At 39.5% G+C, this 27,264-nt stretch overlaps 1 protein-coding gene across 3 annotated transcripts in view; it reads right to left on the bottom strand.

Annotated features, from left to right (window-relative positions):
* The window catches only part of secisbp2l (SECIS binding protein 2-like), a 59,845-nt gene extending 33,368 nt beyond the window's left edge, over positions 1 to 26,477 (bottom strand). For 2 of the 3 annotated variants that reach the window (XM_067971482.1, XM_067971483.1), the window contains exons 1-2: positions 26,287 to 26,477; positions 2,655 to 2,827 (exon numbers count right to left, since the gene is read on the bottom strand). In XM_067971482.1, the coding sequence (XP_067827583.1) occupies positions 2,655 to 2,827; positions 26,287 to 26,310 (197 nt within the window). In that variant the 5' untranslated portion in view covers positions 26,311 to 26,477. Of the gene's footprint in view, positions 1 to 2,654; positions 2,828 to 11,648; positions 11,743 to 26,286 lie in introns of all 3 variants that reach the window. The other variant, XM_067971484.1, reaches the window with a different exon arrangement.
* Between the last annotated feature and the right edge of the window lie 787 nt (positions 26,478 to 27,264).

Genomic DNA, 27,264 nt, shown 5'->3' with positions numbered 1-27,264 from the left:
AATTCCTGGGAATTGTTTCACTGGGCAATGCATATCAGGCAGTCTTGTAATGCAGGAAGTCAACTTGCTAGAGGAGATTGTGAAGTATGGGTTGAGAGTCTACTGACCATTCAAGATATCCAGAGGTCCACATGGTGCAGTTTTTTTTTGGGAGGGCAGTGGAGAGAGGAAGAAAAAGGAAATTGTTGGAGCCAACCTTATTGGCAAGATTTTTTTGTTTGTTGTGGTTGTGTGCGAAACTTTATTTGTATGGGACATATAGTGGGTGGGTGAGGAGGCAGTGTTCAAGAATTGTTTCTGATAGAATGCGATTACATAGATATTTTTGGTGGAACATGATCTGGCAGAAAATTAAAATTGGGGGAATAATGAAATGCTGTTAGAAATAACTAATTAGAAAGTAGGGAAAAAAGGACACTTAACCAAAAAGCAGGAAGAAAATTTACAGAGGGCTCAATGTATATGATAGACAAGACATTTCAAAGATTTATAATACAAGCATGTTAAAAGTATTAGACCAGTTATCTTGGGCTGCTGAAGTTACAGTCTGGGTTTTAGTCAACAACTGCCTAATAACAGTTCCAACAGGATCTGCACGAATCTACCAAGGTTTTTTGTATGGCTATTTACTCTTTCTTCAAACACCTTTATCTTCTATACAACAATATGAATAAGATCACCAACAGGAAGGAGAGAAATATGGAAGAAAACACTTCACATGCTATCTTCTTCCCAGTTTACTCAAAGTTTTACTTCTGAAGGTGTGAATTGACGCTTCCAGTTCTGTATGTAGGAAAGCCGTCCTAACAACCACAGAATGTGACCATGTTTGATTAAATAGAAGAGGGCAGTATTTGGGTAATGTGATTTTGGGGGTGGGAGGAATTCAGATGCTGCTTAGGCAGGAATTTTAGATATGTCTACAAACTGCTCTTTGAGCCAAATTGAAACATGCAACCTGGTTAGTGTCAGAAAGCTATTTACCACATTTAGGTGTAGCTACAGGCTCAAGACAATATGCTTTAGCTTGTGCAAGAGTTACATCTCACAATGGTGCAATTAAAGAATTAGTTCTAGGGAGGGGGAAGGCAGAGAGACCAAAATTACAATAAACATACTGCCATCTTTCCACCAGAGGCCCACCTACTGCCATTTTTGAGTAAGCCTCTATTTAGGAGGCCAGCACTCCTGCTGGAATCAGATGGGAGCCTCAATATTAATGCAAATCGGGTTCATATGACGTTGTTCTGACCCCGATGCCATTTTGGTGCAGTTAAGCACAGTGCCTGCCAATACACAGAACAGTAAATGGCCAGAACCAGTGCCCCTTAAAAAGGGATCGCTGGAAGTAGCTCTGGGAACATAAAAATTCATTTATTTGGCAGTTTTTGGGGAGCAGGGTGGGCATAATTACTCTCCTGCACCTCGCTGCTAATCTTTCGCCCCCAATACTGTCAGCACACCCTCCCCAACCCCCCATTCAAACCAACTTTTCCCTTTAGACCCTTGCTGTAGGCCCATGCTCTGCCAATGGCCTGCCAGTTTCCCCCTCACCCTAAAACAGCGTACTGCCCATCAACACTCAGAACACACTGGCAGCTCGCCAGTTGAATGTAAATGAGCCCTGACCATCAAAATGGTTTGGACCTCCAGCTGGCAACATCAGGTGGGTGTTGTGATTGCTCTGCCACCTACTTGACGTATGTTGAAGATGAAAGAGATAGATGTGAAGAAGGTGGAAATGAGGAGGTGAAACCACTGCAAGAGCAGCAAAATAGACTGGTAGTTGAGTGTGGCATTTAAAGATGATTTTTCTGACTTAAAAAGAAATTTAATCATAGATAGCCAACTCACTAGTTGCAACATACTGATCTGGCTCACTGCTCCAAATGACTTGCAAACCTGTGGTGTACAGTCTTTCATTGTGTTGTTCAAGTGGCCTATTTGCCAGCAGAGAAAGCGTGCTCACCTATGCAGGCCTGAAGGGTGATACGACATCTCAGTCACTTGCATTCCATTTCGGGGTGAGAACATTTTGCATTTTGTGCTACAACACTTGCCAATCTTTGATTGATTTCATACCAAATTCATCGATACTGTTTTTCAATGCCACAACAGAAAATAATGTTAGTTGTCTTAAGGACTACTGGTAAACTTCAGCCTTTATAAAATACTAGTATGTTTCAAAGAAACTATGCCACCAGGAGCCTGTGAACATCTTGCTTCTGGAATCTTTGCAACTGTACATTCGTAGGACATTCCTCTCAACCCTCAAGTCCTGTCTTAGCTTCAAACAGACTGGTGCTCTTCCTCCCACCAAAATAGAAATAGGTCAGGTACCAGTACTTTCTGATGTTTGTTGTTAGGTTTTACCTTTTGGGAGGGTCGGAGAGGAAAAAGTGATGATCAGAGTGTGATTTTGTACATAATTTTGTGGAAACACATCCTTTCAGCTACCTTAGACTATAACAGTCTCTTACTGAAACCGACGCATTCCAGCTGTTATCCAAGGTTTACCATATGACAATGTACCACAATTAACTGAAATAGGTATATCGCTGAAAAATTGACTTTTTAAAACCTGAGCATATTATCAACAGCTTAGTAAAATTATGCACAGGTACACATGTTGGCTCTTGTGCCTCTGTACTCACCTGTTAGCTTGATTTTCTTGTACAAAGGGATAACAGGTTATCAAGTAGCTAGGAATAGGAGGAGCTTCGACACCACTACCATTTCCATCATTAGGAAGAGCCATAGGAACAAGTGTCTCAGGACCCTTCTTCTGGGGTATAAATGGCTCTACCTCTGCTGAAAGCTGGATATCCTGAATAAAAGGGTGAGGAAACCCATTACTCTTAAAATAAATTATCAGCCGAAAAAAAATCACAAAAATCATACACAACCACATTGAGTTTATTCCACAAAACTGCAGGCTTGAACATCCCTCTCTCACAGTAGCCTTCATGTCAAGGTTAACAGTAGGAAGGAAACAAAGGCTGGCATTCAACCCTATCTGTATTCTATAGAGGCATGTTAACTATACCAACTGATAAGATTAGTATGGCTTAAAAAACATTTGCACATTAACTATAAATGAGTACTCAATTAAAGGTTGAACTTAATACTTGTAAACAATTTTACAACACCAAGTTATAGTCCAGCAATTTTATTTTAAATTCACAAGCTTTCGGAGGCTTCCCCCTTCGTCAGGTGAACGATGTGAACATAGAAAAGACAGCAACTGACCCGTTCACATCGTTCACCTGACGAAGGGGGAAGCCTCCGAAAGCTTGTGAATTTAAAATAAAATTGCTGGATTATAACTTGGTGTTGTAAAATTGTTTACAATTGTCAACCCCAGTCCATCACCGGCATCTCCACATCAGAACTTAATACTGTTTAAGGAAAATGCAACATTTAGATACAGTTCTGCAAAAAGGAATTTTTTTTGTATACTAAATGACCATCAAAATTACTTCATTGATGTCTCGGATCCAATTTCCATTCCCATAAGTTAAGTGAACTGGCAAGCAATAAAGCTGTAAGTGGGCCAGGATCATTAAGAGTAGAAATAAACTGGTCATTTAAACTATCAAATTCAGATGGATTTCTGTACTTGTCAGATACCTATCACCACGCTGAAAAATCTCAACCAACCTACCTACATATACAGAATTTTTATTTGTCCAATAAAGAGGACACACATTCTATTCATAGGCACACATCCCACTTAACCAACTCGAGAGTTTAGGCTTAGGGACTCCCGAGTGGGTGCAGGGGTATTGAGCAGAAAGCACTGGTAAGTTTCTTGCTGCTTGTCCATCTGGAACCACCCTACACATAAAGGGCATTGGCTTACAGGGTTATCTCAAGCCAACTGGGAAGAATCCCAGCATCCAGTGACAAGTCTGGCCCTCAACATTCTAGCAGCAAGACAGGCTGACCAGTCAATTATCGACAGTGCCCAAGAGTACTGAAGACCTGCCTGGTTCAGTTACCAGATTATCAGGCTTGCCATTGAAGCTTGACTTAATTCTGAATTTCCACCTCCAGGTGTGCCATCTTGGAGCCATTTCAACCCCAAAAAGACCCTGCTTCTCTTATCCCCTTCCCTCAACTCCCCCAGCATGGATGGTCATTAGTTGGTTGTTACACAACCAAAAAGCATGGTTTGAGCTTTTGCTATATGGACAGCAGATACCAGGAGTTCAAGTGATGTAGCAAATAGCACAACTAACCAGAAAATATGCGAGTGCAAAGCCACCAACCTCCTGACCACAGCATGAACACAAATCATACTTCATGTAATGGTTCCATCATTTGGAGATGCAGAGCTTCAGCAGCAGCTGCTTGCCTCTCTGAAACCTCTTATGGTAAATAGGGGTGAGCACTGAAGACATGAGCATATGTTCTAATATGGTAATGCCTTCTAGCAGTATTCTTCAGCGTGGTGCAAGGACCTAGGTAAGACAACTTGTGCTGTGCCAATCACCTGCATGCACAGATGTCGAAGTCCGATACTGCACACCACGTTTACTCATCACCAACTGCTTAATCCAGGCTCGAGAGAATGAATTCCCCTCCAAGGGAGCGATAAGCTGGAGCCCTTCCTCCCTGCAGCACTTCCCCAGTTGCTACAAATCCACCTTATAGATTGTGAGGTCTAGAACCATTCAGTTCCTCTCCCAAATAGTCCCATTGAGAGCAGAAACTCTCCCTACAAGGATATACAAGCATGATGTGTCCAACTTCTGCCAAGATATGGGTATACTACTTTAGGATCATTCTAATACAACCTAAATTTAATAGAGCTGCTGCTCCTATCCTGACACTAGGGAGATTAGTTTAAAGAACTGCCGTTTTTCACTCCCAAATGTAAAACAGATGTTATCTTATATCTCGGAATTCAAAGCTTAATTTTTGAGCAGGAAGCAAAAGAATCAATATAAAACAATTCTAAGATATAATTTAGAAAGGTTGTACTCCTTTAAAAGGACTTCCAATATTAAACTTACTATCGCAATACTTTTTATTTCACTCAAGTAATTATGTAGCTACCCCAGTTAGGGTACTGTGCAGTACGTCACAGATACTAAACCTATTGAGACCAATGCTCCTTTATGGGAAACTGACATTATAGAAATTTTAGTTTAGTTTGACAATTTCCTCCCTATTATGTCACCAAACATTGCAGTTCAATTGAGAAATTATAACTTGGGTCAATTAGCTTTCTTCCACATGGGAGATCTCAATTTCAGTTGTGCAGTTTGGCAAGGCAGGTGGAGAGGGATGAAAAAGATGCTTTCCTAAGTGCCAGAGACAATTCAGTCAGTAGCATAGCGAAAAGCTGTAAAGCAAGAGTAGCAGCTTGGGCCAGCTTACAATCTGTTCTTCTGTGTGTTTAAAAAAAACTAATGGATCTTCCATGATGGTGCTCATGGTAAGTCAGAGCATATGGTGCCTTATCTGTCTGGTCATCCTGTTGTGGTACTACTTTCCTTCAGGCTGCATAGTAGACATCAAGTGTGGTTGCCAAAGCCTCTTTCCTTCTCCACCACCCCCCCCCTCCAATTTTGTTCCATCATCTTTCCACCTTATCATCTTCCCTACACATTATTCATTGCACACCCTCTACCTCTCCCTCCTCCATTCACTCTTCACCATCTCAATCCCAACCGCCTTCCCTCCATTTCCTGCTCCCATCCCCATCCTATTGTAGCAACCCCTGTTCTCCCTCCAAAATCATGATGACAGCCCCATCAACTTTCTACTGACCCTGTATTTGCCACTCCGCCTGATCCCCTATATTTCCCCATGTGCCTGACCTTCCCATCACCACTATACCCTCCCCCCCCCCCCAAATTAAACTCAGTGCAAAGGCAGTTTAAGACATTAAAATTATAGCATTATAAACAGAACATAGCATAATGACTGCCTTAAAAAAAAAGTTGCTAGTTTCCAAGCTTGCTGTTGGGAAACTGACTATGAAGCTGTTAAATCAATCAGGAATGAGGGGCAGTCACATGGGACTGCATGTGGAACAGGTAGGGCAGCCCAATGTACAGGTGAGTCAGCAGCTATAAAGAGGAAGCCAGGTGATCCCATGCCTGATTGCCCAGCTGCAATGTGAAAGCTGGGCAGTAGCTGGATGACGTGTGACTGGATAGAAAGTAGGCACCAAGTCTAATGATCAGGGAGGAGAATGGGCAGGCAACCTGAGTCCCAAGGCTTTATGATAGGAATGGACAGTCTTGAAGGTGGCTGAAAGTACAGTTCGAATAAACTTTAAAAAGGTTAGTTAAAATTTGAATAAACCTTACCCAATGGCAAATAAAAGTTTAATAAATTTGAAAGAAAAAGTTTGCAGCTACTTAAAGCAATGGAGGTTGGAGAAGCATCAGCGCATTGCACTGGAAGGAATGAAAGTCAAGTGTACATACTCTATAGTTAAAATGCCCAAACATGAAACAGGTGACAAATTGAAAGTATGTGTTGGATGCAAGAGAAAACATGTTGTGGTGGTTTTGAGACCCCAAATTGTTTACCTTGGGTGCTAGGTTTTATTGGTTACCAAGTAAATCTAATAATGAAAAATGAGCTCTTAAAAAAAATGTATACTTCTACCTGTTTACCATGCTAAAGTTTACTAAGCACCCTGCGTCCAAACAATCTGCTAAACTCAAAACATACACCACTGTTTCCAGTAGTTACCCAAATATATTCCTAAAATCAACTGATCAATAACATGAATTTATATTAAGTACTAAAACTAAATACTGTTTGTAACAAATTTTGTTCAAAAATTGTGTTTGCAAAGCACAAGTGGCACAGAACCAAATCCCTCCTGTTATTAAACTTCCAACCATGACATCATGCACAACCTCATCAATCTACACACAGCATATTCACTCAATTTCAATGTCCAAAACAAGGCAAAGCAGGTAATTATTGCTTTGTTGAGCTCAGATGTCACAAGGTTAAATACCTAGTTTCAAAACACGAGCTATTTACTAGACAGTGAAACAGAACCACAGTTGTAATCGTTCCATATTAGAGTATTTTTTGATTTATGAACATATTTGTTCATATACAAAAAATATGAACAGTGTAGGAACAAATAGGAAATATTAGGACAAACTCACCAAGCTACATATATAGTTATTTAAAAAAAAATGAAGGTAGCAACAATTACAATTGAAGTACAGCACTGGACAAGAAAGAAAAGTTAAAGCCTGGTGCATGTGGCCAGGCATCTCCCCATGCTGTCCATCCAAAAAAGACAGTTATCAACTCTCACTTGGGCGACAGAAATTTTCTTCCACCAGTGTGGGCATTTACAGTTTTCCTGCACTGAATGTCTGCTATCATTTCCAATTTCTTTCTATCCTAAATCTCAACTGCTCAATCCTAAAAGACGAAACAAATTAAACACAACTGACTTTCAGCATTCGTAACAATCTGAGCATATTTACTTTCTAGTACCCATCAGAAATGTATTTCCATATTTGCAGACTGTGCAAAACACTGAGAAGCAGCCCAATGAAATCTGTGTGGAGGGATGAAATGGGTAGCACAGTGGATTAGACAATAAGCTTTCACCTGAGTCTCGTGTTCAAATCTGGATTGATGGGACGAAAATTAGTCTGCTGCCTGTAAGATTCCTAGTGCTTACAGCACAAAACTGTCGGCAATCTCACTCACAGAACGGCAATCTCACTCACAGAACGGCAATCTCACTCACAGAACGGCAATCTCACTCACAGAACGGCAATCTCACTCACAGAACGGCAATCTCACTCACAGAACGGCAATCTCACTCACAGAACGGCAATCTCACTCACAGAACGGCAATCTCACTCACAGAACGGCAATCTCACTCACAGAACGGCAATCTCACTCACAGAACGGCAATCTCACTCACAGAACGGCAATCTCACTCACAGAACGGCAATCTCACTCACAGAACGGCAATCTCACTCACAGAACGGCAATCTCACTCACAGAACGGCAATCTCACTCACAGAACGGCAATCTCACTCACAGAACGGCAATCTCACTCACAGAACGGCAATCTCACTCACAGAACGGCAATCTCACTCACAGAACGGCAATCTCACTCACAGAACGGCAATCTCACTCACAGAACGGCAATCTCACTCACAGAACGGCAATCTCACTCACAGGTGTGAGGCTTGGAAAAAAAGTCACACTGATGCAGTTAAGGGCACTCATCTGAATCTGGGGCTGAGGCACATTGTTGGGGCAGAGTGAGGTCTAATGTGTCCGACCTGGGTGCCTAAAATGTTCAATTTCCCAGCACTAACAAAATTTTTGAAATGTTCCACGTGGACAACCTAGGTTATGTTTGGTGACATCAGTTAATTTAAAATAATAAAGATGACAATTAGATTGCTAGCATCCATATTTTGTTGGAGAAGCTACTAAAACTGATTATATAAAGTACAAATTGAGACATAGCTACTTCCCAACTTGTAGTAGAGCAATTAATTGAATTTAATTCTGTGTGATAACGCAAATCTGATGTTGAGAATTTCAGTACAAATAGGCTCAGGTTACAATTTAAGATTGGTTTCCACAATATAATTAAAACTGTATTACTTGTAATTTAATATTTATAGTTCCAATACTGAGCTTTGCAGGGTCTGAACCTAGTTACATATTTAGCTTAAAAAAAAGGATGTACTTGGCCAAACATTAACTGTCCAAGCAGCCATGCTCACAAAATGGCTTCAAGTCATGACTGTCAAGGCAAACATGACACTACACCATTAAGTTTACTGCAAGAATGAAGCTATTTGGCCTATTTTGTCTATGCTGGGTCTTTACTACAGCAATCCAAAACTAATTTCCCCCTTTCCCCCATAGCTCTGTATTTTCCTCTGCTTCAAATGCCTATTTACTTTTCCCTTAAAAGATGCAATCATCTCTGCCTCAACTATTCCTTGTGGCACAGCATTCAATGCAAAAAGACATCTCGTAAACCCCCTCTCCTTACTCAGCTAGTGACTTTTTTTTAAATTGACGCTGTACTGCTGACTTCCCAGAGGAAACAAACAGTCATTCCCTATTCAGTCAAAACCTTTCATAATTTTTAAAACTGCTATTAATGTTCCTCTTGGCCTTCTGTGTTTCAGTGTTAATAGTCACTGTACATGAAGCCTCTCTTTGTAACTATAGTTTTTTATTCTTAGTATTCCCAGACACATGTATAACTCAAAATAATGTATTTCTAGAAACAGTTGATGAATAAGAAATGCAATTATCTGCTATAGGCTGCTACATTTGCAAGCAAGACAGCAAAAATTCATCACAACTAAGATCATAAAACAGTTATTGTTTTTAAACAAGGAGACAAATAAAGATAATAAGATCCCTGTCAATAAATAAGCACATTGAAGATTGTGAAGGTTACATTTTCAAGACACCTCTCTAAATAGACAGCAAGTTTACTTTGACGTTACTGAATTAACATATCCATTAACATGGTAGACATTGGGATCCCACCGGCTGGTATATTGAACACAACTGAAATTGAGCAAAATCCACCGGAAGCAAATGCTTTTGGGTCACATGTTGCATAGGGTGTTTTATGTCATTTTTTAAAGTTATATTGGAGGGGGAACAATAAGTTCAAGGGTGGTTTAGGGGTTATGGTATTGGTCTAGCAAACCAGAGACTGCAATTTTAAATCCCACAAATTGTGTAACTGAGTTCAATAAATCTAGTAATTGTGGGCTAGCACTAGGAAAATTATAACAAAAATTGCCAAATTGTCATAAAAACCCAACTGGAAGGAAACCTCTATCCTTACATAGTCTGGCCTAGATGTGACTTCAGCCCCACAATATGTAATTGAAATGTAATTGATTCTTAACACCCTCTGAAATGGCCTAATAAGCCTCAAAGACTGCAATGGTTCAAGAAGAAGGCCTACCAACTACTTAGGACAATCAATGATAGGTGATAAATGCAGTCTTGCCAGTGTCGCCCACTCCCCGAGAACAAAGTTAAAAAGCTGATTACAAGTGGGAGAAGATAAAAGAATCCCTTGAATGTTCTAGTGGAACAGCTACAATCGATTCTTGTTGCATCACTGCATCATCTGTAACAAAAGGGCATTCAAGGAAAACATCAAATGGTGTACAAACAGTGATGGATCACAGAAAGAAAACCGATCACTAATCATCATCTTAATGGGGAATATTTAATTATGGGCTGAAAGACAAGACTAGCTGGTGAATTAGGGAAATCATAGTAGGTGCAGCACAGGAAGAGGCTATTCGGCCCATCATGCCAGCACCAGCTCTTTGAAAGAGCTATCCAATTAGTCCCATTCCCCTGCTGTTTCCCCACAGTCCTGTAAATTTTCTCTCCAATTATATATCCAATTTCCTTTTGAAAGTTACTATTGAATCTACTTCCACCACCCATTCAGGCAGTGCATTCCAGGTCAACACAACTTGCTGCCTAAAAAAGTATTTCCTCATGTCGCCTCTGGCTATGTTGTAGAAAAGCGCAGCTTCTGTATGGGTTATCAGTGCACCATGTAAAATTGAACCCAGGACATTTTAACAGTGTGGTCCATCAGCTGTTCAACTCGGGCCATCACCCGGGTGCTGCTTAACAATCCACTCTAACCATTTTTACCTTACCCTGCGGAACTGGAATTGATCCAACCCCCTTATGAATATATTTCACGTTAGTATTTACTACATTAAATAACAATCTATTCCATAAATTGACGACTCAGTGAAGAACAGCGATGCATTGCAATTTCTAATGAATATTACATTTTCACAAAGGTATTCTTTTTTCTTCCAAGAAAAATTATTCAAGAATTAATAGGTTTACACTTGAAAAACTTATGTTCCTGATAAAACCGGACTGAAATTTTACCAATCTGGGATTTTAAAAAGGTATTATCAGTATCGTTTTTAAAGTTTAAAAGCAACAGCAAAAGTTAGTGATTGACATCTGGTGTACAGTTCTAGAGAAACCATCGTAACTTAGGATGCTGCAATCAACAGAAAATGCAGAAAAATTTCAAGTCTGCAGCATAATGGGTGCATATTGCTGCACAGTGCAGAATTTACTCACTGTATAATTAAGCTAAAATGTTTAACACCATTACAGCAGAAATTGTTTGAGGCATAGTTAACAGCACATGTCCTGTAGAAATACTTTTAGTAGGTGGAAGAATCCTGCAGTCCAGGAAACTACCAAATTATGGAGCCAGAATTTTTGTAGCAAAAATTTAGTGAACAACCATCAAGTACAGATTTTTTACAGCAAAAATTTCAAATTGACAAGCTGTATTACAATATTATGCATAACACAAAAAATAAGTTGCAAAAAATGATTTCCTGCAGTCACGCTATTATGCATCAGTTTTTATTTTACAACATAACAAAAATACAACTGAATACATCAGGTCAATTAACATGACAACACTTGCTACAGACAAATTATATACTTCCCAGCTAATGTGAAATGCACAAATTTTCATTAGCGACAAATGTAACCAAATTTCTAACTATTTTTTCCATACACATCTATTGCTTGGCAGCAAACCAAATATAAGGAATGAGATCAGTGGCATAATCTAGGGGAACTAAATCTTTTACCTGTAATTTACAAAACAATCCTTCCAGCTTCCTATTATCAAGTTGGCTAATTCACTATATATTAGCACATGTTGGCACACTGGATTACTAGTTTCTGTAAATAAAAAAAACAAAACATTAATGTTTTGAGACACTAGTTTTTCCACTGTTACAAAGTAATCTGTAATTTCAAGTTTCTTTAAAACTGCACTCATTGTTTTCAGAACTGGCTTCCCTGATACAACCTCTCTTTGTAATCCTGCCAATTAATGAATATTCATGTTACATATCTTTTGGAAAATGTTTTACATTTTATGGAGATGTCACATGCAAGAACGGGGCATTGTAAACTGCACCAAAATCGACACATTAATTTAGTTTCCAATTTGAAGTTAGAATTGCTATCTCAACTTACTTAATATTGTATAAACCACAGATTTTCAAACTGGAGTCACAAAATCTAGAGAATCAAAGAGGGAATCCCAGGTGATTCCCAAGCCCATCATCAGATTTCTGAATGGAGAATTTTGCATTTTTTAAAAATTCATTGACTTTCTAGAATGTTATTTCCATTGCCGTGTCCGAACATTTTCAGCATTGCTGGCATAATTTTCCTTTGGGTAGCTGACACTGTCTTTCAGAAGTTAGGAGAGAGATCCTGGGAGTGAATCAATATTTGAAGGGTGCCCTCCACAAAGAAAAAAAAGTCAGAAATAGCACAGCGAGAGTGCGAAAACCCCTTAAAAAGGACAATCTAAAACAAAGAGGGTGAAAATAGCAACAGGTAGAAGTCAAAAATTAAAACATGCTAACAACTGGTACACTGATGCAGCTTGGTAGCTTCTCTGTAACCTCCTCCAGCCCTACAACCCGCCGAGATCTCTGCGCTCCTCCAATTCTGGCCTCTTACACATCCCTGATTTTCACTCCACCATTGGTGACCGTGACTTCAGCTGCCTAGGCGCTAGGCTCTGGAATTTCCTCTCTAAACCTCTCCGGCTCTCTATCCTTGTGTACGTGAAGTGCTTTGGGACACCTGAGTGGCTTAATAAGGCACTACATCAATGCAAGTTCCTTCTTTTAATGACTTTAATATCATGTAAAACTTGCAAACGATGTAAAAAGTAACTCCTGTTTCAAAGGGTGGAAGCAAGATTAGGGAAAGAGAACCTGCTAAAAACTACTGTCCGACAATCCATTCAAGGTATGTTCTAATTTTTTTTTAAAAAGCGTATCACACTTTAAGGTCAATAGAAACTTCAAAATGTTTTAGCAATAATTAAAACTGAGAACCCTTTTAGCATCTCGATAACTGGTAATCAGCATGCTTCCACAGGAAGTCAGCACTTTTGTAAAAACTTCAATTAAGGAGCATCACTAAGGCAAGCTTACTGAGTTTCATGCTGACTCAGGAGGCAAGTGCACTACTAACTAAGCCAAGCTGCCTCTTTGTAGCAGCAAAGATCATATCAGGTTTGAAAAGTGAAATATTTTCAAGTCAGGAGTGTTTCAAATTATTAAAATCACAAAATGGTATGAAATGTCTCAATTTAACAATGCTCATTAACACATTTCCTAATATTCTACATGTCATTTTTACTAGAAAAAAATCAGAGTAACCTTTTGTAAGCTGGTGAAAGAGAAAAACATGCATTTTTAGCTTTGTAACAAAGCAAATCTGTGAAAAGGCCTATAGTCACAAAAACAACAGATACTTGAACAGTTACAAGGAACTTCAAAGGATGTGAAGCTGTGAGGACAGCTTAACCCGTTTAAAAATGTTTTTGCATATTACAGGGCTCATCTTTAATGCACTTCTTGCTTGAGGGATGTTAGTAAGATTCAGCATCTTTTACTTTAAAATTAACATAAGCTAACAAATGTATCTTGCTCAAAAAAGTCGAGGGAAGGCCAGCAACTCAAGATTGATACTTTCACTACAATGAAAACCATTTCACCGGAAGATATTTGAAATGTCTTTCACACTTACCGTAATTAAAACCAAACATTAAAATATTTAATTTTAATATTTTCTACCACATTTGCAATGCAGAATGAATGTTTTACTGCAATCTAACGAATGTGGCATTCAGCCCACTTGTGAGTAGGATCTACACAACTAATGCCCATGTGTTACTTTGCCACTTTTCACTCCCCACCATGGAATAAATTCCATGATTAATGGACTACCACTCACCACCCACATGCTGCAACTTCAGAAAATTTCAAGCATTTGGATTCTTTGGAATAAATTAATGCAAACTCTATCAACGTTTAGGTTCAAATGTGATTCCCACAAGAGGCTGATCCAAGAAAGGTGGAAGACATTTAAAATAAGTTTCTGTTCATCTTTAGACACTAAGAACTAAAATCTCAATTATTTTGTAATCAAAGATCTAGTTTTAAAACTAAATAGCTAATAAACTGTACAGATACAACACTTCTCATTGAACATAATGCCCATGTTTTTTCAGTCATTAAAATTAATGTACAAAATAGCAAATTCTAACATGTTTAAAACATTTATTTTATCACACATAAAATATTGCAACCTTATATACCAACTGTTGAAACCATTTCAACAGGAGGCTCATCATTACCTGTACATGCTTAACTTTATACAAGATTCTCAAGCATTCATTTTACAGCACCTGTTTTGATGCCAAAACAGAACTTAAAAAGGCACCATTGTACTGGAAGATTTTAAAATACTGAAGTCATTAGCAGATGCACAGAACAACAAAAATATATAAAAGAAAAAGAACACAATTGGTGAAGACAGGCCTGTTCATTTCGTGAAAATTCCTTTAAGTAATGTTTATTAATGGGCACATTGTTAAAGAAAGGCATGCTTGTGCCACACTGACATGGTCATTGTAGGACCTATGGGGATGGCGGGACAAATCAGATACAGGAACAGAAGAGTGCAACGATGGACCAAGCACCATCATGAAACAACAGTACATTTGGTTCTCAGTAATTGTGAGAACAAAGCAGGAAGAAATGCTGCACCAGCAGAGGGAGGGTGACAATGTTGAACCTTGCTTACTTAGCATAATGTAGAAGAATTTACTTAAGGATGTAGGTGGTCAAACTGGTCTGTTGCCAAGGTAAGACAGCTCTGTTCATTACAAAAACTTACAACAAAAATCACAGCAATGCATGTAGTTGAAATCCCACTGCCTATGCATGGCACCATGAATATGACCTGTAGCTCTTTACTCTCCCCATCAACAAAACATCCCTTCAATAAGAATCTTGCATATATCAAAACCATTTCATTATTATTTTAGGTCACACACAAGATATTACCAAAAAAGTGTTTGAACTGTGAAACTTTCACATTTTCTAAGAGCTCTGCTATTACAAACTTCACTTTACAGCTTTAAATCAAAGTTCAGAATAAATCATGACGATGCTCAAATGAGTCATGCAGGACTCATGAATAGCAGAGTTGGTGTACTGACCAATTGAGCAAGGTCCTTAATATTAGCAAAGATGTTTGAACATAAGAAATAAGAGAAGTAGGCCATACGGCCCCTCGAGCCTGCTTCACCATTCAATCAGATCATGGTTGATCTTCAACCTCAACTCCACTTTCCTGCCCGATCCCCATACCCCTTAATTCCCCTAGAGTCCAAAAATCTATCTATCTCAGCTTTGAATGTACTCAACATCCACAGTCCTATGGGGTAGAGAATTCCAAAGATTCACAACTCTCCAAGTGAAGACATTCCTCCTCATCTCAGTCCTAAATGGCCGACCCCTTATCCTGCGACTATGCTATCTAGTTTTAGACTCTCCAGCCAGGGGAAAACAACCTTTCAGCATCTTCCCTGTCAAGCCTCCTAAGAATCTTGTATGTTTCAATGAGATCACCTCTCATTCTTCTAAACGCCAGAGAGTATAGGCCCATTCTACTCAACCTCTCTTCATGGGACAACCCTCTCATCCCAGGAATTAATCTAGTGAACCTTCGTTGCACCCCCTCTAAGGCAAGTATGTCCTTCCTTAGATAAAGAGACCAAAACTGTATGCAGTATGCCAGTGAGATCTCACCAAAGCCCTGTACAATAGTAAGACTTCCTTACTCTTGTACTCCAACCCCCTTGCAATAAAGGCCAACATGCCATTTGCTTTCCTAATTGCCTGCTGTACCTGCATGCTAACTTTTTGCGGTTCTTGTACCAGGACACCAAAGTTTAATAGTTACTCACCATTTTAAAAATTCTCTGTTTTTCTATTCTTCCTACCAAAGTGAATAACCTCACATTTCCCCACATTATACTCCATCTACCACTTGTAAACAATTTTACAACACCAAGTTATAGTCCAGCAATTTTATTTTAAATTCACAAGCTTTTGGAGATTTTCTCCTTCCTCAGGTAAATGAGGAAGGAGAAAATCTCCAAAAGCTTGTGAATTTAAAATAAAATTGCTGGACTATAACTTGGTGTTGTAAAATTGTTTACAATTGTCAACCCCAGTCCATCACCGGCATCTCCACATCATGACTTCCATCTACCACCTTCTTGCCCACTCACTTAACCTGTCTATATCCCTTTGCAGACTCTGTATCCTCCTCACAGCTTACTTCCCCACCTAGCTCTGTATCGTCAGCAAACTTTACATTCAGTCCCTTCATTTAAGTTATTAACATAGATTGTAAATAACTGAGGCCCAAGCACCGATCCTTGCGGTAGCCCACTAGTTACAGCCTGCCAACCTGAAAATGACCCGTTTATCCTGTTCTGTTTTTTGTCTGTTAACCAATCCTCTATCCATGCTAATATATTACCCCCAACCCCATGAGTCCTTATCTTGCGTAACAACTTTTTATGTGGCACCTTATCGAATGCCTTTTGAAAATCCAAATATATTACATGCACTGGTTCCCCTTTATCTACCCTGCTAGTTACATCCTCAAAAAACTAATAGATTTGTCAATCACGATTTCCCTTTCATAAAACCACGTTGACTCTGCCTAATCATATTATGATGTTCTAAGTGCCCTGTTACCATTTCCTTAAAAATGGATTCCAGCATTTTCCCGACGACAGACGTCAGGCTAACTGGCCTGCAGTTCCCTGTTTTCTCTTCCCTCCTTTCTTGAATAGCGGGGTCACATTTGCTACCTTCCATTCCACTAGGACCGTTCCAGAACCTAGGGAATTTTGGAAGATCATAACCAATGCAACCACTATCTCTGTAGCCACCTCTTTTAGAACCCTCAGATGTCAGCCATCAGGTCCAGGGGATTTATCAGCTTTTAGTCCCATTAGTTTCTCAAGTACCTTGAATTGTGAAACTTTCAAGTTTTCTAACTTTAAAAACAGCCCTATCAAACAACTTGGCTGTAACACATGAACAAACTTTATGGCTGCAAATAAAAATCCATAATAAATTATGAAGATGCAGCAAGCAGTTAGGAAGGCAAATGGTATATTGGCCTTCATTGCAAGAGGATTTGAGTATAGGAGCAAGGGTGTCTTACTGCAGTTATACAGGGCCTTGGTGAGACCACACCTGGAGTATTGTGTAGTTTTGGTCTCCTTACCGAAGAAAGGATATATTTGCCATAGAGGGAGCGCAGCGAAGGTTCACCAGACTGATTCCTGGGATGGCAGGACTATGGTATGAGGAGAGATTGGGCCGATTCGGCCTGAATTCACTCAAGTTTAGAAGAATTAGAGGGGATATCATTGAAACATAAAATTCTGACAGGGCTAGACAGACTGGATGCAGGGAGGATGTTTCCCCTGGTTGGGGGGTCCAGAACGAGGGGTCACAGTCTCAGGACACGGGGTAGGATATTTAGGACTGAGATGAGGAGAAATTTCTTCACTCAGAGGGTGGTGAACCTGTAGAATTCTCTACCACAGAAGGCTGTGGAGGCCAAGTCACTGAATATATTTAAGAAGGAGCTAGACAGATTTCTAGACACAAAAGGAATCAAGGGGTAAGGGGAGAGAGCGGGAATATGGTATTGAGATAGAGGATCAGCCATGATCATACTGAATATACTGAAGGGCCGAATGGCCTACTTCTGCTCCAATTTTCTATGTTTCTATGCTCAGAAATGAGACATGCAAGACAGAAGAATAGCTAACTTTACGGGTGTGCTGACGAAATGACTTGACCGCAGTCCTGCATTCTTTCAACCTGCTAACACAATGCATCTGCCCTGTCCAAACTTTCTTCTTCCCCTTGCTCGGATGTCCATTAGTATCCTCTGCCCTGTAAAGTGCTCAGACATCTTTCTGTATGAAAGGGAGTGTTACAGAAATGCAAGTTGTTGCATTATCTATATTTGTAGCTTAAATGTACAGGTCAAAATTCAGTATATTGTATCGATGTGATCTACATTCAAGTCAGTTGTACACAGTTTAAATTAGCATAGCCAAGTGGAATTATTTATCTGCAGGCATACAAATTACACTAGATTAAAACCACGTAGATTTCACTTACATTCTTACAGATAAAGGTTATGTTAACCTTGAACTTGGCAAGGAAACAGCCATTTCTAATTTTTGTACACTGAGACACTGCCAGTGATGTCATTTCACATGGTTGCAAAAAGTCACCAGATACAATTCTTTCATAAGTCAGATCATATGTTACAGTACAACTATAACCTTAATTTTTAAACTGAAAACAAAAACATGTTTCCACAAGATCCAAGATACTAAACTGAAATATTGAGACCTTTGCATTAATATAAACAACAGAAATATGGGCTATGTTAGGGCGATGCAGTGGCACCACAATAACTTGTGAAAGAATGTAGGTTTGATTTCCCAGTGCTCAACTTGTGCTGCACTGAAAAGGAAGAAACCATAGCATCTTCCTGCAGTCAGCAGAGGTTGGAAAATTATGGACAGAAATGTTACTACCAGCAGCCTACAAACAGCTACTGGCAATGGTCTGGATAGAGCGATAAGATTGCATTCCCTCTTGGCAGCAGAGATGTGGGACCTAACAATAGGGAGATAATTAGAGCTGTATGGTATATCCCCTCAACAAGAAACATTTACATTCATATTCCAAAATGTAATTAGAAAATACACACCAAAAACATTTTATATTTATGGATGATAAATAACATTTTAAATACTATTCCAAATATTCTAGAGTGTCCCTTATTGCCTTCAAAAGCAAGCCAATCTTGCAGTTTTATGTACTTGCCACCCCCTCCGTCCCCCTGCCCCATCTCTGTGCTGAGTTAGCTTAACGGGAACAGCAAATGGCACTACAATAAGCCTCAGCTCCCTGCTGCTAGAGAGGTTTTTTTTAAAAAACGGCTTTTACCCGAAGAAAGAAAAAAGATTATACATTTATATAACACCTTTCAAGGTTTCAGAACAAACCAAAATACTTCACAACCAGTTAAGTAATTTTGAAGTATGGTTATTGTGGTAAAGTAGGGAAACGCAGCAGCCAATTGGCACAGAGTACGGTCCAACAAACAGCAATGAGATAAATGACCAGATAGTCTGTTTTTGTAGTATTGGTTAAGAACCTTCTTTCCCAGGTTTTACTGAGGGAGGGGGAAGAAAGCAACATCAATGGCAAGAAGCATTCCCGGGCAAGTTTTCTTTTTAAAACCATAGATTGTGCAGTAACTTTTCTTCAGACATTATAAGTTCATAAAGTAGTCACATGCCAGAAATGGCTTGGAGAATGAACTTTCGAGCTGAACCTTCAATTATAAAGTACTGAACATACACATCCATGCATTAACAGGTCTGTTTTGCCAACTGAAAGCCATCTAAAATTACAGTACATACAGCACCTCTACACTGAGGTCAAAGTGAAATAAATTTACTGAGTGCATCTCGTTCCTCAAAAGGACTACAACAGAGTATCCTGGGACGGTCCCCACCCAGGATAATTTACTTTCTTTAAAAAACATACATATGCACAGTTGTTTGATGCAAGGTAAGTACTGATGCGAAGTACTGTAGTAAAACTTTTTTTTTTAAACGTCCAATAGTTCATCTTTATCCCTTCAATTGATACACTGCTAAATCCATGTTGTTTGTTCAATTGCCCAGAAAAGGAAGTATTTTATATGGCTATCAAGTGTCATAACAGGTGCTGCCAGAAGTGTAACAAGAACTGGCTTGATTATTGCTAGAGCACAAAAAGAACTTGCAGAAATTGCACTAGGAAAGTATTAACATGCAGTCACAAATCACCGTAGTCTAATCATGTATGTCCCAACAGCCCTGGTTGAGCAAGTGATCATTCATTCTGAACTTTTGCAAATAAGGAAAAGCTTTTGGGCAGCAACACCATCTTAAAGGCAGTTGCACAAGAGAAGCAGTGTGTGTATATTAAAATATTATGATGCATTTTCCCAAACAAAACTGAAATATTTACAAACAAATCACTCCTTTCAGTGTTGGTAAAGGAGCCCCTGTACGATTCTCGGAATTTGAATCAAGAATGAGTCATTTAAAAACAATGTTATCCAATATGTTAGCCACTAACCATTGTGGCCAATTGGAAATCAATGTGGCTAATTGCATTTCTGATCAGTAAATAAAAAGTGAATAATAGATACTGTCGTTGGGCACGTGATCTTAATACTCCTATTTGGAAGGCGTATGCATGTGTACTTTAAGCTTCTTTGTGCATTTGTTGGTGAAAATGCTAAGACAAAAATCAAAATGTGCATTTTTTGATCATTGCGAGTACTTCATTTCCTTGGTTACTGAATGACATTAGATGTTTGTTAAGCAAATACACACGTGTGGTACATTTACCTGTATTGTGCGAATGTATGAAAGGAATGTTTTTACTAAAATGTGCCTGAAACAGCATTGCCATAGCCATACCTATGGCTAGTCAGCAATTTCAATTGGACAACACTGATTTAGAAACCTGAAAATATTTCAATTTACAAAAACATATCCAAACATACCTGATTACAATATTAGAAATAAAAATGATTGCATCTACATCTCAGTACTGACGGCAAAGGCTTTTTAAAAAAAAATGTATAAACTTTGGGGCTTGGGGCAGAGAAGGGAAGGTGGTAGCTACAACAGGAGAATTCCCAACTTGGAAGACTGAAGCTATGTAACCAGGGCTGGAGTGATTCATACTTTTCCCCTTGGATGTGAGTTTGCACAACATAGTCAGATTGACTGGGAGGGGGTCCCTCCCTGCATTATTCAAGCATACTTCTTGGTGGGCCAATCAAGGAATGGCAATAAACAGCAGTGAGGATACCTGCAGGGCATTAGCCAATCACAAAAAAAAAGTACAGAATGGACTGAGGACTTAATCAGAACAGGATTCATTATTTTTTTTAAAGAAGTAACAAGTTTTAAACTAGTGCTCAACAGTAGATTTTAATGAAGAAAAACATTGTTATCTCTTAAAACCAGGTACAGCATTATATAGATAACTAGCTTTCATGGCCAGTATAGAGAAATTAATCATTCTGGCTCAAGCCCACACTTTCATGATCAGGTGGGAAATCACACAGGAATCTTATTTTCTAGGTTGTAGAACATCAGGTGATATGACCTGTGACCTCTGCTCACACAGATTCTCAGTTATGTATTTTCAAATGGTGGATGAAGCTTTGCTTCTGGAATATTATGGTGGCCACCTCCCAATGTGGCTCTACTCACTCAGAGTGCATACCAGCTTACATGGGTGCAAGGATCACATTTCTCTCTGCCATGAACAAGCATTGTGCTGTCTGGAAATTTTATTTGTAACTGTGGAAGTCGGGCCAAATCAAAATAATTTCCGGTGAGAAATGCTGATGCACTTTTTTGGGGGTTTGGGGTGGTGGTGGGGGGGGGGGAGGTGTGCAGGGAAAAAAAAAGAAATTTGATACTCAGCAAGATTAGTGCTAGAGAAAGAATTCACATTTCTACTGACACCCTGCATTAAGTCTTCCAGCTCAACTCGAGCACAGTACAGCAAATAGGGTTTAAGCTGGTGTTCTCAATTTTTTCTAAACTTACTTTTTAAATTTAAAAATAAAATCCAAGTAAAAATTAAGATTACATTGTGGGTGAAGTTGGCATTTCAGCCGTACAAATTAAATTTGTTACTGGTTTCAGTTATCTTTAATACTGCAATTTAAACAAAAAAATAAAAAACTCAAAAAAAAACATTTTCTTCTATTTTAAGCGAACAGTTTCTGTTCAATCATTGTATTTCATTTTGAAGAAATTCCCATTGTAATAGGGGATCTGAACCCTGGTAGCACTTTTGAATTAAATCAAGCCAACAGACCAATTGGATAGAGAGGGGTCAAGGATACGTCAGGGACATAAAACAATCTGCAAAAATTGAGGAGACAGGAGAAAGAGTCCATGGAAAAAACAGAAATTCCAGTGGAGGAGGTTGGGAACCCTGGTGGCTAGCCATCTCACTGGTGTAAATCAATACATAAGAATTGCTCATGCGAGGGATAATTAAGAGATAATGACAAGAGAAAACAGGGAGGGGGACAAATACCACAGCAGACCCAACCTCACATACAGCTGAAAAGAGCCCCTCAGAACCAAATCTTGCAAGAATCACAATCGGAAGGTTTCTGTGAATTCTAAATTGGGTACCCCTTGCAAAACTCATTAGGATTAAGGGGGCAGGGGGAGCAAATAGAAATTGGTTAAAACACTAAAAACACAGCATCAAGAGTAAAGCTCCTTCTACTATCCCAACCAATACAAGATCAGATACAAGAGTTTAGCATTGAGTATCATCTCTTTATACCATGTGTGGAGATGTGACAACTATTTCTACACGATAGAAATATATCCGTGGCAAGAAGAACGGGTGCCAAAAGCAATGGCTTTGGTTTCCCCAATACTCAGTTGGAGGAAATTCTAGCTCATTGACAATAGAGGCGCTCTAGGGAACTACAGAGAGATACAGCTGGGTGTTGTTTACGGCATAAATGGAAGGTGACCCAATGCCTATGAGAAACATAATTGAAGATCAGCACATAGGTAAGGAAGACAAAGGAGCTAAAGGTGGATCCTTGTGCACTCCAAAGAACAGGAGTAGGCCGTACGTCCCCTCGAGCCTACTCCGCCATTCAATAAGATCATGGTTGATCTTTGGTCTCAACTCCACTTTCCTGTCCAATCCCCAGATCCAGATTCCAAAAATCTCTCAGTCAAATATACTCAATGACTCAGCATCCACAGCCCTCTAGGGTAGAGAATTCCAAAGATTCACAACCCTCAGTGAAGAAATTCCTCCTCATCTCAGGTCAACTCCTTATCGTGAGACTAAACCCCTTAGTTCTTGACTCACCAGCCGGGGAAACAGTCTCTCAGTATCTACCCTGTCAAGCCCCCTCATGATCTTATATGTTTCAATGAGATCACCTCTCATTCTTCTAAACTCCAGAGAATACAGGCCCATTCCATTTAATCTCTCCTCATAGGACAACCCTCTCATCCCAGGGATTAATCTAGTGAACCTTCATTGCACCACCTCCAAGGCAAATATATCCTTCCTTAGATAAGGAGACCAAAACTATACACAGTAGTCCAGGTGTGGTCTCACCAAAGTGCTGTATAATTGCAGCAAGACTTTCTTACTCTTGTACTCCAACCCCTTTGCAATAAAGGCAAACACGCTATTTGCCTTCTTAATTGCTTGCTGTACCTGCATACAAACTTTGTGTTTCTTGTACGAGAACAGACAGATCTGTCTGAAAAAGTTGCTCACCATTTAAAAAATATTCTATGCATGGGGCAGGAGGAGAAGCTATTGCTGGAGATGCACTGGCTGCATGGGGATAGGCAGGAGTGGAACCATGCAAGGGCAATCTCACGTAGCTGGACTGTGGTGCAGAAGCATATCATGATCAACTATATCAAACACTATGGAGAGATTGTGCGGGACATGGAGGAACAATGTTTGACCACGGCAGTGTTGGTGCTGTGAGCACAATCAGTCAGTCAGTCATCGATGCAACCAAGTAAATTTCTCATCATTTAAAAGATCAAACCAGAAGTGCAACCACTGGACAAGTTACCTTGTCCGTGGCACCAGCAGCCCAATTGCACCCAGATGAGATCATACACCTGCAGCACTTTAAAAGGTGAATACTCAGTCATTGCTGCAACATTCATATTTACAACTTGAAAATTAATCCAGAAGCTATAGGAAACACCCATACTATTATGTAGTTTGGAATATGCATGAAAACTTATTTCAAAGGGTTATTACATTACTATATTTAGTATTACAATTCACATGTCACTAACTCTATAATCATGTTCTATTCTCCATTTAACCTTCCTTGCTGCTTTAATAAGTATATTTACAAATATGGGCCATTTCAATTTTGTCAAAGTACTACTTTTAGTACCAATACCAATGTAAAATGCTAGTTTAAACTGGTTTGGAATTTTATTCTGCAAAGGCTGAACAATATTCTACTTACTATTTCATTATTCAGTTTAAAAATGCATGGTATTTTCTTCCAGATTCTCTGGTCACCACACACAAAAAGTAGTTTGATAATATAAACAGAATGTAAGGAAAAGATCAGAGTAATGAAAATGTTATAGACCATTAATAAAAACTAAGCAAGAACAATCAACATTACAATCTATAAATACAGAACACAGATAGACACTGTAATCATGATAGCTGCTGCACAATTTTAAACCAAAAATATAATGGAAGCCTTGGTACTGAATTCTATGCAGTTACTGGCATTTTGTTTTAGTGGAATATTTAGGAAGGGTATGTTTACTGCAAAAAGTTTTTTAAAAAGGTTCTCTGTTCAATACTCAATTTTTCTTAATAGTTGATCTGAGCTCAGCAGCAGTTTAAGTGGTATAATTAGCCTCGGTACCTGGCTGGGGGGAGGAACAGAAATCAGCCAATTCCTGATTGCTAACTACCAACCCTTGCTGAAAAGTGCATGTGGAGAGCTCAAGTGACATTAGTATCTGGGTGCCAATGTTGCTCTCCACAACTATCAACTCCCAATAACTTGGCTCGAACACAAAGAAAGTCCACATGGGTAAGATGCTGCCTTGCTACTGCCACACATGGAACTGTGCCTCAAATCAAGTTAGTAACTTCAGGAGAGGAGGGAAGAAAGCATGGGGATTTAAAAAAAATATCTTCAACCAATCCCTGCACAGCAGACAAGGAGAGTGGTAGATTACCACCAGCTTCGGGGACAGGGACAGGAGAAGAAATGAGGCAAATAGCTTTTAGACCTAGGGTGCAGCCCAGGTGCTTAATTAATACATCAGGACTCAAGCTGGATCCAATCTCAGCCAACTCAAGAGTCCAAGCAGAAATGCTGAATTCAAAGCATTTACTACTTCAAACAAACATCACATTATTCAGTACAATTAGTATGTGAATCCAATGTCTCTGCTACATTAACTTGGATACAAGCCCAGCAGTTACTCAAGAATAACTTCAACTTTAGCTAATTAACTCCATTATTTATTTTTAAAAAAACAAAACCCTTACGTGCAAGAAATTAAAATCTCCCAATTCTAACAAGATACAATATGTAGAGGTTGTTTTAACATTTTAAACTGGGACAGTCAATTGTGTAAGCAGCTCTTCTGTAGCACTGAGATACAGAGTAATCAAGTGGTTGAATGCAAGCACAGAAATTAAGCAACTCTCCTAGAGGTACCAATTTTTTAATTGAATCTCTGTGCTTTTTAAAATCTCAGATTAAACAATTGAAAATTCTGATTTTTAATAGCACACAAGAGTTTCAATTCTAACAATGTTTACAATTTAAGTTAGTGAAATTTGTTTCACTACAAAATAACCATTATATCTAAGACTTTAATCAGGTCCCACCACATTACAAGGCAAAATAGTTCTCATTCTTTATTTAGTCACCCTTTTCCTCATGATCTAACTCCTGCTGCACCAGTTATGCCACATTCCTAACAAGAGTACTGCTGATACGATACCTTAAACTTGTTGGCTTATCATTTGTGACAGATACATATGATTAGATGATGCAAGGGGAAAACTAACACTATAACAACTGGACTATGACCTGATAATTTACAAAACAGTTCTATTTTTGTTGCATCCGGAACTGAAAATTTACCAGACAAGTGACTTTCCTGAAAATACACTTGTCTCAGAAAGGCAATTATTACTATCCCCACCAAGTATCTAAATTGTACTTGCCCTAGTTTTTAACACCTGCAGCATACTGTACAGTGATTGAAGCCCAATAGGATACAAATTGAGTGATATTTTTTAATGTCCCTTTATATGTTGCGTTTCATTTTTGAAAATCTTTATATTTTGCGTTTTGCAAAAATGCCACCAACATTTCTTAATGAAACAAATGGCTGATTTTTAAAAAAAAAACAGCAGTGGAAGAATCAAAGTGACAGATGAGCAAACTCTTACTGAAGTCCACCAAAGTACAAACGACTCATCAGCCTGGTGTCCCTGTCCGCAGGAGCCCTGTAAATCCAGCCGCCTGCTGGGAGGAGTTGGGAGTCGGCTGCACTGCAACCTCAGATCCGAGTGAAATTTTCCACTCAGGGCCGCTACAAGGCCCGGCCTCCTCCCTAACACAAACAAATCCGACCGATAACAAGCCGAGTGTCGCCTCCCCAGGCCGGGCCCGAGATTAAAAACCAAACATACGCCGATTTATCGGGTTTACCTTCGCCGCCTCGTTCTTCTCCATCCCCGGCTACGCCAACGAGGCTGTCCCGTGAGTGTCAGACGGAGCCGCTCGCAGCCGGCGGTCGAAGTGCGCGCTTCATGTTGTCGGGCAGGGTTGGGCGCTCTCTCTCTCTCTCTCCGCGTCGCGCTACACGTCCCCCCTCCCCCGCGCCTTCCTTCCACCCACAGCCTCCGCCGTCTCTATGGCCTGAACCCTCCCGACGTCATCAGAAGACGGGAAGCCGAGCCGATCAACACACACCAAACGCGACCGCCTCTCCCATCCCCGCACCCGAAACACAGTCCGCCGTTGACAATGGCAGCGCAACTCGATACACGTAAACACAGGGTGGAACCAGGAAGTGTCATGGTTTTTGATATCGGTGCATTTACAGAGTTGTCAGCATCAAAGAGACGCCAGGAGTTGAGATTTATGATCACAAAGAGTAAAAAAAAAACACATTCCATCAGCATTTAAGCGGTTCTGTGGTTTTTTGGTGTTAGGTGCATCAAATGGATCACACATATTAAACCAAAATGGGTGAAAGTGCGATTTAACAGGCCAGAAGATTCATGGCACAGGCTCATGTAGAATTTTACAGCTCATGTGCCATTTCCCTATGCCTTTTTTATTAAGTACGGTATTTATCCACTTTCCTTTTAAAAGCTAAAGTGGATTCTGCTCCCTTCACTATTTCTGGTAGGGCATTCCATGTCCCAACAACCCTGTCTAAAAAATTTCTCCTAACCTCTCCCTTTGTGAGGTTTCTATTCTCAAAGGGTTAATCTGGAGCATTATTTATACTTTCAGTAGGTACCCTGCATAACTTTAGAATTTACAAAAGCAAAATATGCAGATGTTGGAAACCTGAAATAAAAACAGAAAATGTTGGAAAACACTCAGCAGGTCAGGCAGCAACTGTGGACAGAGAAACAGAGTTAATGGCCAAATTTTACTGAAAAAGTAACAGTGTTC

Source organism: Heptranchias perlo, chromosome 34 (genome assembly GCF_035084215.1).
Source record: "Heptranchias perlo isolate sHepPer1 chromosome 34, sHepPer1.hap1, whole genome shotgun sequence".
Lineage (NCBI taxonomy): Eukaryota > Metazoa > Chordata > Chondrichthyes > Hexanchiformes > Hexanchidae > Heptranchias > Heptranchias perlo.
The sequence above is the reverse complement of the archived record's forward strand: the minus strand, read 5'-3'. Positions and strand labels throughout refer to the sequence as shown.